The sequence below is a fragment of the Echinops telfairi genome, unplaced genomic scaffold (assembly GCF_000313985.2).
Source record: "Echinops telfairi isolate 266 unplaced genomic scaffold, ASM31398v2 ScPeMD7_7423;HRSCAF=8461, whole genome shotgun sequence".
In the NCBI taxonomy this organism is placed as follows: Eukaryota; Metazoa; Chordata; class Mammalia; order Afrosoricida; family Tenrecidae; genus Echinops; species Echinops telfairi.
Window position 1 is genome coordinate 789688 of NW_022111323.1, and position 15684 is coordinate 805371.

The following is a 15684-nucleotide window of genomic DNA, read 5'->3' on the forward strand; positions in this document are numbered from 1 at the left end:
CTTAAGTGGAGAGGAAATGTTTTGAGAATGATGAGGGCAATGAATGTACAGATGTGCTTTACACAATTGATGTATGTATGGATTGTGATAAGAGTTGTATGAGCCCCTAATAAACCGATTTTAAAAAAGTGTACCATTGGATGGCCATGATTCTCCTTTCTCTAAAAGATACTGTGGCCAAATAGAGTTGCAAAGCGAAATTAACTTCTGTTTGTCCAGCCTCTCCGGGTAAAATCTATCCCAATTGGACAGGATACATCCAAGGGGGCAATTCCTGGATATCAAGCTGGTAAGTCTCATCTAGAAAACACAAACCAAGGAGGTTATTGAGAGCTTAATGCCTTAACGTCAATAACTACAGTTCCAGCACACACCTCTGGGATGCCATGAATCTGAGGCCTCAGGCAGGTGTCCCCACCCAAAGGAAGGGGTCAAAAACCAGTCACTGCAGCCGACGTTAGATCTGTCGGTTTTCTAGACCGCATGTTAGGAGGGTCACTGCTTGGTGTGGCCCCATGGCCTTCAAAGACGCCTACTGGCAGGAGCAGACTCTCAAACCTCTGAAGGTAAGGGACATCTATCTGGCAGCTCAGGGAACCTTTAGGGAAATTGGAATTTCTGGCTGGAACACTGTGGCAGTGGAGCTGTATTAAGAGCTGTCCCAAAAGGTGCCAGAAGCAGCATCACTGAAAGGCAAAAGTTAACAGTTACTCGGGCTAGGCTTCCGAATGCCTTTGGCCAAGGCCTGGGCAATGGAAAACCAGCCGGTAACAAGGAACAAACCCACACTGTTAGAACACTAAAGCAGCTAGTTTGAAAAACCAGGAGAAAGCTAAAGGGAACGGAGGGAAAAGGGGAAACATTTGGCTCCTGGAACTAGGCAGGGCTAACCTCCGGGCCGATGCAGCCAGCTACCTAGGCACTGCCCCTCCATGTGTTTGGAGCGGTGGGCACCATCTTGGCCAGGCTCACGTGCTCCATTGCCCTGCAGCCAAAATGGTGGGCACTCGGTGGCACTAGGCTGCCAGGGAATGGAGAGTCACGTGGTTGGGAAAAGGGTGGCCTCAGCTTGCGGCCCAGCTGAAAGCCAGCATGGGCCAGCCATCAAAGCCAGAGTCCTGCAGAAACCAAGAGAGTTTATGTGGGCACATCCAGCCATTCAGCTGGCCGGAGCACAAAGCAGACAACTGAGACTCGAAAAGGCGTCCGGAATCAAAATCCTCCCACCCTGTAGGCAACAGCGTCCCAGCCCCCTCCCAGAAATCCAGACTGGGGAAGGCAGGCACAGAAAGGCAGAAGTAAAATCCCGTACACCAGTAAGAAAAGGAGAAAGGATGGACACAAAAGGATGGGTCTGTGGTAATACATTACGAGTATCCCCATGAGTCAGTTCAGGGAGCCATCCGTCTCCACGGTGTTGCAGGAGTTCAGACTGGCTTCCTTTCCAGCTATGCACCATCTCCCGAGGGTGTTGAGGTGAAAAGAGTCCAGAAGGTGCCCTAAACCCATGAGACCAGGATGTGAGGGCCCACTCCTGGAGCTGGCTTACCTTATATCTCCGAATCATGGAACCACTTATGTTAGATCTCTCAGGGTAGAGTTATACCTCGGTCCTTGGCTCCGCACAAGAAAGAATTCATGCCGAAGCCTGGTTTGTGATTCAAATGAGTTTTCTGAGAGTTAGAAGAAGTTTCAGGTTTACACAGGAACTGGCAGGGCTCCTCAGGAAGTGCAACCTCCATAGAATCTGGTTGGAAAGTCACATGGTTGGCTCTGGACTCCTGCCTTTTCAATTATTCCACGGGGAGGCATGGTTGAATACCCTGGTCAATTCCATTGGCTGAATTGAATTCACCTGGCCTAGGTGGGCCAATCCAGGTGCAGTGTCGTCCCCCTCCGCCCCTCCCCACCCCCCGACCCCCCGCCCAGGTGTACCTCCCCTTCCTGGCTGGAAGCCTGAACCTCTGAGCATGTGCAGTACACCACTCATTCATGGGCTGGCAGCTCGGACCTCTGAGCCTGCGTAAGTAATGGACACCCCAGCTCCTAAGCTAGACTCCATAACAGTGGGTACTGATGATTCTAGAAAGGGAGAGAGAGGATTTTTCTCCTTCATTTTACAAGCAGGGAAACCAGGGTGCAGAAGGATTTGGGGGCAAATAACATCCCTGTTATTTCTGTTGGATAGGCTGTGCTCATCATGCCCATGAGTCCAGATGTCTCAGCAGTTGCTCTTGCTTGTGCTTTCCTTCCATCAGGCCCCCTCTAGACCTATTAATATCAGTTCATGAAAGGCTGGTTAGTTCAAGGAACTATACCATGCACTCCTCAATCTGGTTAGACCTTTGAATTACCTAGGGTTCTTAACTTCTAATGCCAGGAACTGTTAGGTTTCTGGAGTGGGTTATACCTCAATTCTTTGCTGCACACACTGAAAGAATTCATGCTGATGCACGTTTTATAATCCAAGTGAGTTTTTATGAAGGAATGGAAAAGCTTCAGGTTTTACCATTTCAAAAGGGTACATGCTATTTCTGGGAAGCATGTCAAACTGTGTGGAAGCCGCACTGAAGTTCACAATTGGGTACAAACAACCTTTTGGAAAAGAGCACCCACATGTATGGACTGGGTGGGGATGGGTGGGGGTGTGTCCTGGGAGGCCAGAAGCCCAAGGACCCTAGAGGATAAGGGCATGTGTGCCAAGAGTCTGTGGGCCCTGAGAAGGTCTAGAGTGGGCGCATGCGCATCTGTGCAGAGGAGGGAGCCCCTCACCCTCCTCCTGCCACTGAGCAATAAGGTATTGCTTGACCTTATTGACTGTGTGGTGTCTTGAGCCTGGGCCTAGTTTGGGCACCCAGGTGGACCTCCCACCTGGGTTAGGGGTGTGAGTATGGGGTCTTCCCATAGGTGTCTAATGGTTGCCTTATTTCTTTCCAACCTCCTCTGTGGGGGCCCTTGCAGGTATGGTAGGTGCATCACCACCCCCTATCCATAAATCTCTAGCTATCTAACATTACCTGCTTCTGACCTAAAAAATCAGAATCTCTGTAATGAAATCAGGAAATCTGTATTTTTAAAATTTGCCTTTGATGACTCTGATGAGCTAGTTTGCTGACTCAGTTTGGTATCTTCTTGATACCTGCTGTGTTAGTCCAGGTAGACTAGAGAAACAAATCCATAGAAACTCATATGTGAATAAGAAGGAGGTTTATATACAAGATCAGTTGAATATTGAGAAAATGTCCCAGCCCAGTCCAGATCAAGTCCATAAGTCCAATATTAGCCCATATGTCTGATAAAGTCATCTTCAGACTCATGAAATACATGCAATGATGCCAAATGCAAGACGATCACAGGCCAGTGGGTTGAAAGTCTTTGGATCTAGTGGTGTTGTAAGCATCTCAGCACTGCAGTGGTCTCCACATGGCTTCTCCAGCTTCCAGAGCTCCACTGGCGTTCATAAATGGGCACAAACAACTATGTGGCTTCTCTTCAGGGATGTCTCCCAGGGAGTCAGCAGAGAGAGTGAGTGTCTCCCTCCTAAAAGAGGGAATACCGGATTTCCCAGAATTTTCATGAGAAAGCCATGCTCACACAGAGGCCTCATTGGCTATGACCTGATTGACAGACTAGACTCTACCCCTTCACTCTTAATCCTCTTAAGTCCCAAATTGACACCAGATTTTGTAACTACCACACCTCCCAAGAAGGGAGTTTGGAAGATTGAGTTGCAGGAATGGGGATTTATGTATATTCATTGGATGTGACTGGAGAAAAATATCAAGGCAGAAGGAACTCAAAATGAGGAAAAATCAGGCAGCCTTTGAAAAGATAGGGTCACATTAAATGATCTGTTATATTCTGTCTCCCTGAAGGCTCCCGCTGTGTGTGTTAGGAATCCTCATCTCTCCCAAGAGAGAAAAAATTTAAAAGTAAGGATATGTGTATGTCTGATGTGCATGTCTTCACATTTTCTAGCCAACTAGAAACTTTTTACACCTCTGAGTTTTCCCACAAAGTAGGATTGCTTTAGACTAGAAACACCATTTTTCCCTGGTAAAAACACAGCAATTCAATGGTTTCTGCATTGTATATTGATTACATTATTTGAGTTGAGCAGCAATTCTTACCCTCCTTTTCTGAGCTCTTCCTTGTTTATCAACATAAATTCACAGATTTCCCCATAAGATTCACACGTAATCTTTCAAGTAGCTGTTGTCATTTGATCCCAAATAGATAGTTTTTGAGGAATCCTCACAGCACAGTGCGTAGCACATTGAGATGCTAACTGAAAGGTTAACAGTTCAAACACAGCAGTAACCCCACTAAAGAAAGGTGAGATAGTCTGCTTCTGAGAAACTTTAGTCTTGGAAACCCTATATAGGATCAGTTATTTGCCCTATAGGGTCTCTGAGTAGGATTCAACTCCATGGCAACAGAGTGGTAGTTCATTAATGTAGTAGATAGTTCTTAAATATGGTAGATAGTTCTTATATAGCATAATGCTCAAGGGAGATATTTTACTAGTTCAGATAAATTGCTGTATGTTTTCGAGATGACTTCTGGCATTATTTTGGATTAAGGTTTAAAGATTATCTCAGGGTTCATCTGGTTTTCATGGTTAGTTTCTGAGAATTTGAAATTTTGTAGTGCTTTTCCCACTTTATGATCTACTTTTGATGAAATTGTTAAGTAATGGTAGCACCATCCAGTCTTTTTCTGTTCTCATAGCATAGCAAAGCAGGCAGTTTTTGGAGGCAATTAGCCATGCAATCCATACTCTCCCCCATTTCTGAGTCTCCTTCTTCCTCTGTTGCTCCTGGTGAAGAGAGCTTTGGATGTCTGTCTGCAAGCTTTTACGTCTTCAGGTACAACACAGAAAATATGAGACAGAAGCACTAAATATAATATTAGGCCAATTAACTGGGATATATGATGGAACCATGATCCTAAACCTCCAAACCAAGAAACCAAGCCAGCAGCTACTCTTTTTGTTGTTATCAATAAATATATCTATCATGTAACCTTTGCCAATTCAAATTTTTGCAAGTGTGTACTGTACAATAGCATTTACAATGTGAGTTTTCCATTATATTAATCCTCCTTTGACGGCTTTTAAGGAGTGTTTTTGAGCAACTCCTAGTCCTCTGCAGTCAAATAGGTTTTTGTTTTTAATCATTTCCTGAGAGGAATAGGATATTTGTAATATTATGGCTAAAAAAGGAGTTTCTAATGATCATATTCTACCTATGATGTGCCAAGCACTTTCATGTCTATTAACTTAATTTCCATATAATTTTGCAATGGTATTGGTGTTATTGGCTCATTTTATAGATTAGGAAATTGAGGCTCAGAAATAGGACGGTCATAGAAGTTTCAAAACTTCTTCCTATTACACTACACTTTGCTCCTAAAAGAACTGAGAAATTATTTCTGAGATAAGAGGTCTAAATTTGTAGGGACCCCAAATACTGTTTGGCTCATTATAAGATAGAAAGGCAGCTGACACAAAGATTGTAAAAGGAGTTTTTTGCCTGAGTTTGCACTTATTCCTGCCCTTGCATAAGTAGGCTGATCCTAGCTTTAGCAATTTTAACACCCAGGGGTAAAGGACAGAGCAGGCCAAGGGATCAGACTCTTGAGTTTTGGTTTAACTTGAGTGTGCTTTAGAGATAATAGTGCTGAAAGTCACAGGGGGTATATTTATGATGAGAGGGTGTAGAGACCTTTTTTGGTGCCCTAGACAGACCTGGCATCATCCAATAGCTGCAAATAGTCTATGTTTCCAGTCTACAAGTACTTCCTGTGAAATTTACAAGCAGGAAGTTGGGTCAAACAGGAAAGTGAAGTGAGAGAACAAACCCAGCTGGGTGTGGCCCCAGAGAGAAGCTTTGCCCATTTGGCAGATGTACTTGCTGAATAAGTGGGCCCTCTCTTCCTTTATTTCAGCCTCTTCAGAAGTTTATGGGAATTGAAGGAATCTGCTGTTCTTTGCTGTATAGATACAAACCTTTTACTCAAATTCCCTGTGTCTTACACACACACACACACACACACACCTTTCCCCATCCCCCAGCTTGAGTCGTAGTTGCACCTCTTGGAGGCTATCCAAATTGTTCCCAACACATTGCTATCCAAGTTATAGCAAAGGAAGCTGCTCCAGAAACAAGGACTCTTTTGAGTTTCTTTCCTTGTTGTTGTAAAAAGATCCAGTCTCTCTAGAATGGATGGTCATGAATGTTGCTGATCCTAAAGTTTAAGACTTCTCTCAGGCCTTCGAGCAACAGCGACGCAAGATGGCAGCCACCATGGGCTTGGGTGTAAATGTCCCTCGCAATTTCCCACTGTTGGAAGAATTCAAAGAAGGACAGAAAGGAGTAGGAGATGGCACAATTAGCTGGGGTCTAGAAGATGATGAAGACATGACACTTACAAGGTGGACAGGGATGATAATTGGGCCTCCAAGAACAATTTATGAAAACTGGACATGCAACCTTAAAATAGAATATGGACCTAAATACCCAGAAGCACCCCCCTTTGTAAGATTTGTAACAAAAATTAATATGAACAGAGTTAATAGTTCTAATGGAGTGGTGGACTCAAGAGCCATATCAGTGCTAGCAAAATGGCAGAATTCCTACAGCATAAAAGTTGTCCTGCAAGAGCTCCGGCACCTAATGATGTCTAAAGAAAATTTGAAACTCCCTCAGCCACCCGAAGGACAGTGTTACAGCAAGTAAAGTTTTACTGCACATTAATTACCAAGAAAAACCACAGGCCCTCCCCTCCCCCATTCAATTTAAGCAGTCTTCATTTTCCATGGTAGTATATTTTTTAGATAACATCTTGTAGACCTCAAAGTACTGGACAGGAAGCTCCCATTCAAGGGCAAGTTATCTTAAGACACTGTACATACTGTACATTATACTAATGTTTTGTCCATTTGAAATATATAAGTTGTGCTCTAACAAAGAAACAAGAAGCAAAAACAAAAGACTTTTCTCTATTGAAAGCCAGACTAGCAAGCAGCACCAGCACAGTAAAGCAATTCTTTACTGTGCAGACAGTAAAGAATTCATTTTCTTTCTGAGCTGCAAGTAATAAGAAAGGAACTCAACCTGGATCTGACACTGAACAAAAGGCAGTGCCATGTAATTAATAGTGGATGAATGAAGCTGCATTTTTCAAAGGTGGAATCACTGTTTCTGACCTCTTCTGCTTGGCATCTTTTCTGAGCTCTCCTCCCCTAATGACAAAGTGATTTTGTTCTCATTGGCTGAGAGGGGTTGAGGTCCAAAATGTATGATAATTGGAATAGTAATACCTAGTCTCCAGTATGACTTTTCTCCTAGTTGAGCTATTTCTTGGGGAGCTTGTAGAAGGCAGGGCTAGACCAAATCTAACAAAGGGAATCCTTGTTTGTCATGCCCTTTGCAGTAATTAGAGTGGTTGAAGAACCATTGCTGACCAATTAAGGAATAAGCATGTAGAAGGAGTGTTTTTCCTTCCTAGAAAATACAAGGAAAAGCACAAGCATATGAAGGGTTAATCCCAGGCAGGCCTGGCTGTCTGCATAGAAGATCTGGAAATGGACAGGAAGAGGTAAAAACAGATAAATGTACTAAGTATCACTTCCAAGTCAACAAGGAAGGGACTGACTTGCTGGGAAGTGAGTCAGTGGAGGAGGAGGAGAGGAATGCTGTCTAGCCAAGAGATTGTCTAGTCAAAGCAATTCTTGTTTTCCATCTTAAGGAAAACAGCTGCTTGTGCCCTGGCTCAGGTCCAGGCAACAGGAAATACTGGATACCTAAATAATGGGTATGTGTGTACAGGATAATGAAAGGCAGTTTGGATGACATGGTGGTGACTGTAGCTAGAGAAGAGACTGAAGTTCTTGGGTTGCCCTGGTAGGTAGTCCTGCCTCTGGCCTCTCTTCTTATACCTACCCTTGCTTATTTTCCCACACTATTTCATTGGTCAGTCTATCATAATAATAGCACTAGGCTATTTTGATTATTGTAGTTTTAAAACAGGAAGTGTAAATCCTTTTGTGTTTTCTTCTTTTAACATTGCTTGAGCTATTTAGAGCCTCTCATCATTTCATATAAACTTAAGGATTGATTTTTTTCATTTCTTTGAAGAATGCTGTTGGAATTTGACTTAGATTGCATTGAATCTATATATCAATCATACTCTGGGTACTATTGACATCTTAGTAATATTAAATCTTCAGTCCATGAATGTGGAACATCTTATTCATTTATTTAAATCTTTAATGACTCATATACTAATGTTCATCAAAGCAGTAAGGTAGGAACAATCTAAATGCTCACCAACAGATGAATGGATAAACAATACACCATCCATATACACAATGCAATACCACTCAGCCTGTAGGATAAATTAAATAGTCTTGATACATGCTACAATATGGATAGAACTTGAATGTTTTGTGCTTAGTAAAATGACTCAATCACAAAAAGGACAGATATTCTATGATTTCACTTAGATTAAAAGGTGAGAGAAAGGCCAATGTATAAAGCTCAAAGTTTATTAGTGGTTACCAAAGATGGGAGGGAAGTGGAAAGCACGGTTGTTAGTGCTTATGTAATAATGACCCCATTGAGAGTAGGTTTCCACAGCTGATTATTGTAAGTACTGTCACTAAGGTGTACACTTGTAAAATGCTAAATTGGCAGACGTGCATGAAAGATATATTTACAACAAGAACAAACATCTTATGGCATTTGGTTCCTTGGTTTGGTGGTATAGGGTCAAATTTTTGTGATGGTGAGTCCCAGTCTGGTTCTAATCCTTGTTTCCTAGTCTTCTTGTGATAAGGATTCAGTCAAGAGACAAAGCATGTGGCAAAGCATAGAAAAAGTTTTTATCAAAAGTAAAAGTACGGAGGTTCATCAAAGCATAGGGATTTTAGCATACCAAGCAGGTAGCTCAGGAAAGAGATGTGAGTGCCCTACTTGCCTAATGGGTTTCCCTTATATATTCTTTGCCCTATTTTTAAAAAGCATTGCATTTGTTTTGCTTGTCAATTTTTAGATTATATTTGCTTAGATTATTTGGGGTTCCTTTTGCTGGCCATTATCTAGTAATTATTGACCCAGCTTCTTTGCCACTCAGTTTCTAGATAGTTTTTTTGCTAGTCAATTGTTTTGCTTCTTTGGGGTTGTTTTACTAGTCAATTCCTCATTCCCAGTATCCCACTGCCCTGGCTCTAAACTATTTAACTACCTAACATTTCCCCTCTCAAGAGATTGGGACCAAAATTCATTTTGGGAATTGTGCTGGTGATCTTTCTTCTGGAGTTACTTCTTTCTGAGCCATTTTGGTCCTGCTATCTGTCCAGGGGGAGGGTGCCTTGTCACTGGAGTCAGAATTGACATAAAGTGGTATTAATCAAGGAGGTTGAAATCATTTGACACTTCTTCAGGAGTCGAAACTGCTGCTATGAGGAATGTGTAGGATCTAATTTTCATGAACATTTGAAACTTCACTGCAGCTAAGAGAGACAAAAGAAATTTATTTATATAAGGGCCAAAGCTCACAATGACAAGTTCTACTATCAAGAGAAGAAAGGGTAATTTTCTTCCAAAGAAACATCTTTCAGGATAAAAATGGGGAGCAGAGGCAAAGGGGTGTTCAATGTGGTTGTGGAAGGAGTACTTTTCTTTCTTAAAAAGGTGCTTTGGCCTCTAACTGGTTCGCTGGTTTAGGTCAAGGTGCTTTGTGATACAGAGTCCTCTGCTGGGGTAGCCTCTTCCTCATGGCTGCTGATGTCTGTGGATACATTAGGTTTTACACGGGTACAATAGAACCAGCTGGGCATTTCAGGTACGTTCACTGTTGTGAGGGTAGAAAGTAAGGCAGGAAAAGGGCCTTTCCAAATATGTATTAGTTGGGATCTGAGTGACCCATCCTTTCATGTTTTTATGGGGATCTGGATTCCTGAGGAGATCTGTGATCCAACTTTCAGAAGCAATCTTGGATCCTTAGCTAAAAAATAAAAATTCACTGCCATCTAGTCAATGCTGATTCATAGTGACCCCCACTGTGGCTTTCTAAGACTGTAAATCTTTACTTAACTGATACTTAGCTAAAGAAGTGAAAATTCATGAAGCGTTCCATACTTTTGGAGCATACCGTGACAGAGGAAAATACTGGGCACATACGACGAGTAATGAGTCTGCAGTTTAACACCTCTCCCCACCATAGTGGAGCGAATCAAGAAGAGAACATAACAGATCAGCAGTGGGAGCACAAGCCACAACATCCCTGAGGAGCCCCTAAAATAGACTTCAGGCTAGGAGGGGCAGTTCCTGGAATCTCCCAAGACCAATGGGGAGCTAGTCATAAAGGTCAGCAGACAGACCCGGAATTATGTATGCCTTTTGAGGGGGGGGGGTGCCATTTTTTTCTCTTTTTATTCAATGTTTTATTTTCTTTTTGTTTTGTCTCTGTTATTGTTGTTTTGCCTACTTATTTAATGTTGGCATGGGAAGCAAGCCCGAGGAAAAAGCAATGGGACTGATGTTCCTGGAGGGACTTGTTGGTAGGAGGAGTCAGGGAAAGGGAGTGGTGAGCAAACAACCCCATAGACAGGGGAACAACTAGGGAGTCCAAATCAACAATGAGGAGGATGTAGAGATCCCAGTGGTAGTGGAGCAACAGCAGTCTAGCTGAGAGAAATTACTAAGAGTCAGAAGAAGGCCAAACATTATAGTGGAGCAGGAGGAAACAGGAAAGCTTTAGGAAGGAAAGCTATGGATAGATGTATAAACATAGGTGTGCACATATGTAAATATATTAATTCATAAAATAGAGGTATTGGCCTATGTACATATATTTATATGGCAATACATTGAGGACGTGGATGGACTTTGAGCCTCTGATCAGGCCCTCCCTCAACCCAAGAACACTTTGTTCTAACAGCTTGGTATTCTGTGATGCTCACCCTCCCGACACGATTGCTGAAGATAAAATGGGTGCATAAGCAAATGTGGTTAAGAAAGCTTATGGTACCCGGCTATCAAAAGATACAGTGTCATACATCATACATACAGCAAATGTTTTGCATGGCTTTTCTATCTGTAACTCCCACCAAATGGTTGGGTTAGACTAGGCAAATAGAGGAGTTTGGTCAATTTGGGTTTCCATGCCCCTGACAATAAAAGAGCTATTTCATAAGCAGGGGAAAAAGGACACAGTCTTAAAGGCTTAAAGTTAGACAAGCAGCCATCTAGCAGAGAAGGAACAAGCCCACATGGAAGAAGCACATCAGATCAGCCTGTGCAATCATGTGGTGTCCATGGGATCAGGTAACAGGCATTCAAAGACCCCAAACAAACAAAAAAACATATTATTGATAACGAACAGATACCCAAAACTCATCTGTAGACAATAGGACATCCCCTCACAGAAGGATCACAAGGAAGGGATGAGTCAACCAGGGCATAGTATAGCACTGATGAAACATACAATATTCCTATGGTTTTTTGAGGCTTCCTTACCCCACACTATCATAACCCCAGTACTGCCTTTCAGTTCTGGCTAGACTGGAGCATGTACACTGGTACAGATAAGCACTCACTACACACAGAATCCAGGTCAGATAAATCTCTCAGGAACAGAAATGGGAGTAGCGATACTGGGAAGGTGCAGGGAGGAGGGGAGGAACGGGAAAACGATCACAATGATCAACACAGACTGCCCCCACCCCGCCCCACCCGCAAAGGGGATGGACAACAGAAACGTTTGTGAAGGGAGACAGTGGTTCGTGTAAGATAGGAAAATAATAATAATTTTTCGTTTTAATTTATCAAGGGGAGGGAAGAAGAGCTGATACCAAGGGCTCAAATAGAAAGTAAATGTTTAGAAAATGATGATGGTAACATATGTACAAATATGCTCGATACAATTGATGTTATAAGAGCTGTAAGAGCACCCAGTAAAATGATCTTTAAAAATATATATATTACACTAGAATCAGAATCAATTATCAGGATTTTATAGGGATAAACACAAAACTAAAGATGAACTGCGTACTTGCCTTAGTTTTATTTATCTTTTGAAGGTAAATGTTATTTTAGTCAGATAAAATAACAAATTTTGTAATAAAACTCTAATGTCATGCACTGGAAAAAAAAGAAATAATTTTCTTATCTTGGGACTAGAATTAAGTGTGAGTCCAAAATCAGTTCATATGTCTATGATTTTAATAGGACCTCGGTTCACTTTAGAGACCTCATTATCAGTTTATGATAGAGAACATTATAGTTCATTTCCCCGAGGCATAGGTTACTCTACTGATGTAGTTGTTAGGTGCCATTGAGTTGGTTCTGACTCTTAACAACCCTATGTACAACAAAGGAAAACATTGCCCAGTCCTGTACCATCCCCACAATTGTTCTTATGTTTGAATCCATTGTTGCAGCCACTGTGTCGATACATCTTTTCAGGGGCTTCCTCTTTTGTGCACCCCTTTATTTAACCAAGCATAATGTCCTTCATATTTTGAAAATGTGTCAAAATTTGTGAGAAGTTTCCCTATCATTGCCTTTAAAGAATATTCTGGTTGTACTTCTTCTAAGAGATTTGTTTGTCCTTTTGGCAGCCCATGGTACATGGAACATTCTTGCCAGTAACATAATTCATATGCATGTATTCTTGTTCTATCTACCTTATTCAGTATCCAACTTTCACATGCATATGAGGCAATTGAAAATATTATGGCTTGGGCCAGGTACCTGATAGGACTCCTTGCTTTCCAACACTCTACAGAGGTCTTATGCAGCAGATTTACTCAATGTGATGCATCCTTTGATCTCTTGACTGCTGCTTTAATTGCGAATCCAGCAAGTTGAAATCCTTGACAACATCATTATTTTCTCCATATAGCATGATATTACTTGTTGATCCAGTTGTGAGAATTTTAGTCTTCTTTACATTCAGTCGTTCTCTGTACCAAAGGCAGCAATACTTGATCTTCATCAGCAAGTGCTTCAAGTCTTCCTCACTTTCAGCAAGCAAGTTTGTGTCATTTGCATATCACAGGTTGTTAATAGGCCTCCCCCTAAACCAGTTTCTCTGATTACTAGTTCAGCATATCAATTGAATAAATATGGTGATATGATACGACTTTGACACACACCTTTCCTGAGATTTTAAACTATGTAGTCTTCCCTTTTGTTTGCACAACTGCCTCTCGATCCATGTATAAGTTCTTAAGGAGCACAGTGAACTGTTCTGGAATGCTCACTCTTCTCAAGGTTATCCATAGTTAGTTATGATTCCACAATAGAATGAATATTCAATGAAACAGAAGTGAACATTCTGTTTTCTGATGTTCTCTGCTTTCAGCCAAGATCCATTTGACATCAGCAATGTTATCCTTTGTTCCACATCCTCTTCTAAATCCGGCCTGAACCTCTGGCAGCACCCTGTCAATGTACTGCTGAAATTGTTGTAGGATGATCTTCAGCAAAATTTTACTTGCATGTGATAACAATGACATTGTTGTATAGTTTGAACATTCTATTGGGTCACTTTTCTTTGGAACATCTACAAATATTGCTCTCTTCCAAGCAGTTGACCAAGTAGCTGTCTTCCAAATACTTAGCATAGATGAGTAATTGCTTCCAATGTTTCATAGCTTGTTGCAACACTTCAATGGATGTCCCATCAATTTCTGAAGGTTTGTTTTTGGCTAATGCTTTCAGTGCAGCTTGAACTTTTTTAGTACCATTGTTTTTTTTTCTTATGTGCTACCTCCTGAAATAGTGGAATGTCCACCAGTTCTTTTTGGTACAGTGACTGTATTATTCCCATGTTCTTTTCCTTCATCATTCAATATTTTACCCATATACTCTTTCAGAATGGCTACTCCAGGCATGACTTTTCCTTGAGTTGTTTCTGATTAAGGAACGCTAAGCATTTTCTTCGCTTTTGTTTTTCTAATTCTAGGTCATTGTGCATTTCATTATGATATTTGTCTTTGTCTTCACAAGATGCCAATTGAAAATTTTTATTCAGCTCTTTGACTTCATCATTTCTTCAGTTTGCCTTAGGTACTCTCTGATTATGAGCAAGTTTTGCAGTCAGTTAGGAATTCCACTTTAATTGTTTTCTTTCTTTCCTATCTTTTTAGTGACCTTTTGCTTTCTTCATGAATGATGTTCTTGCTGTCCTTCCACAGCTCATCGGTCCTGTTGTCATTAATGTTCAATGTGTCAAATTTGTTCTTGAGATATTCTAGAAATTTAGGTAATAATTTGGCTTTCATGGACTTGTTTGAACTTTCTTCAGCTTTACCCTGAACTTACATATGAGCAATTGATGGTCTGTTCCATAGTCAGTGCCTCGCTTGGTTTTAGCTGCTGATATTGGAGTTTCTTTAATATCTTTACCCACACATGTAGTCAATTTGATTTCTGTGTATTCGATCTGGAGAAATCCATGTGTACAATCACCTTTTGTGTTGTTGAAAAAAAGTATTTGTGATGAAGAAGTTATCAATTATGCAATCTCCAGCTTTGTTCTATTACCAACTCAATATTTTCCAGCTGCTGTTCCTTCCTGTTTGTTTCCAACTTTTGCATTCAAATGACCAAAAATTATCAATGCATCTTGATTGTATATTTGATCCATTTCTGACCAAAGTTGTAGGTAGCATTCTTCAATTTCTTCATCCCTAAGTTTTGTGGTTGGTTCATAAATTTGAATAATAGTTGTATTGATTGGATTTCCTTGAAAGTATATACATAGAATGCCATCACAGACAGCATTGTACTTGAAAACAGATTCTGAAATGTCCTTTTTGACAATGAACGTCATGCCATTCCTCTTGATTGTGTTATTCCCAGCATAGTAAATCATATGATTTTCTGATTCCAAATAGCTGATACTATTCCATTTCAGCTCAGTAATGCCTACGTTATGGATCTTTATGTGTTCCAGTTTATCTTTGATGACTTCCATTATTCCTAGATTTAAATTTTGCCCATTCCTCGTTATAATCATTAGCAGATTTCTCAATTATTTCTTCTTTTAAAAAAAAATAATTTTATTGGAGGCTCGTACAACTCTTATCACAATCCATACATCCATCTATTTTGTCAAGCATTTTGTACCTTTGCTTCCCTCATCACTCTGAGAACATTTGCTTTCTACTTGAGCCCTTGGCTCCTCAATTTTCCCTTCCCTCCCCCCTCCCCCCTCCCTCATGAACCCTTGATAATTTATAAATTAATATTATTTTGTCATATCTTACACCGTCCGATGTCTCCCTTCACCCATTTCTATGCTGTCTGTCCCCCAGGGAGGAGGTTATATTTAGATCCTTGTAATCTGTTCCCCCTTTCTCGCTCACTTTCCATCCACCCTCCTGGTATCGCCACTCTCACCACTGGTCCGGAAGGGTTAATCTGTCCTGGATTCCCTGTGTTTCCAGTTCCTATCTGGACCAGTGTACATCCTCCAATCCAGCCGGATTTGTAAGGTAGTACTGGGATCGTGATAGTGGGGGGTATGAAGCATTCAAGAATTAGAGGAAAATTGTATGTTTCATCATTGCTACAGTGCACCCTGACTGGTGTCTCCTCCCCACATTTACAATGATATGATTTTTTGTTCTTTGATGTCTGATAACTGGTCCTTTCTACACCTCATGAT

General features: G+C 41.2%; 2 protein-coding genes across 2 annotated transcripts in view; both read left to right on the forward strand.

Moving 5' to 3' along the window:
* Window positions 1-15684, forward strand: part of MSN (moesin) — a 148195-nt gene that overhangs the window by 50992 nt on the left and 81519 nt on the right. The window lies entirely within an intron of this gene.
* LOC105979757 (ubiquitin-conjugating enzyme E2 variant 1-like) lies at window positions 6297-6740 on the forward strand. The gene has a single exon (XM_045297824.1). The coding sequence runs from the start codon at window positions 6297-6299 to the stop codon at window positions 6738-6740; it is 444 nt and encodes a 147-aa protein (XP_045153759.1).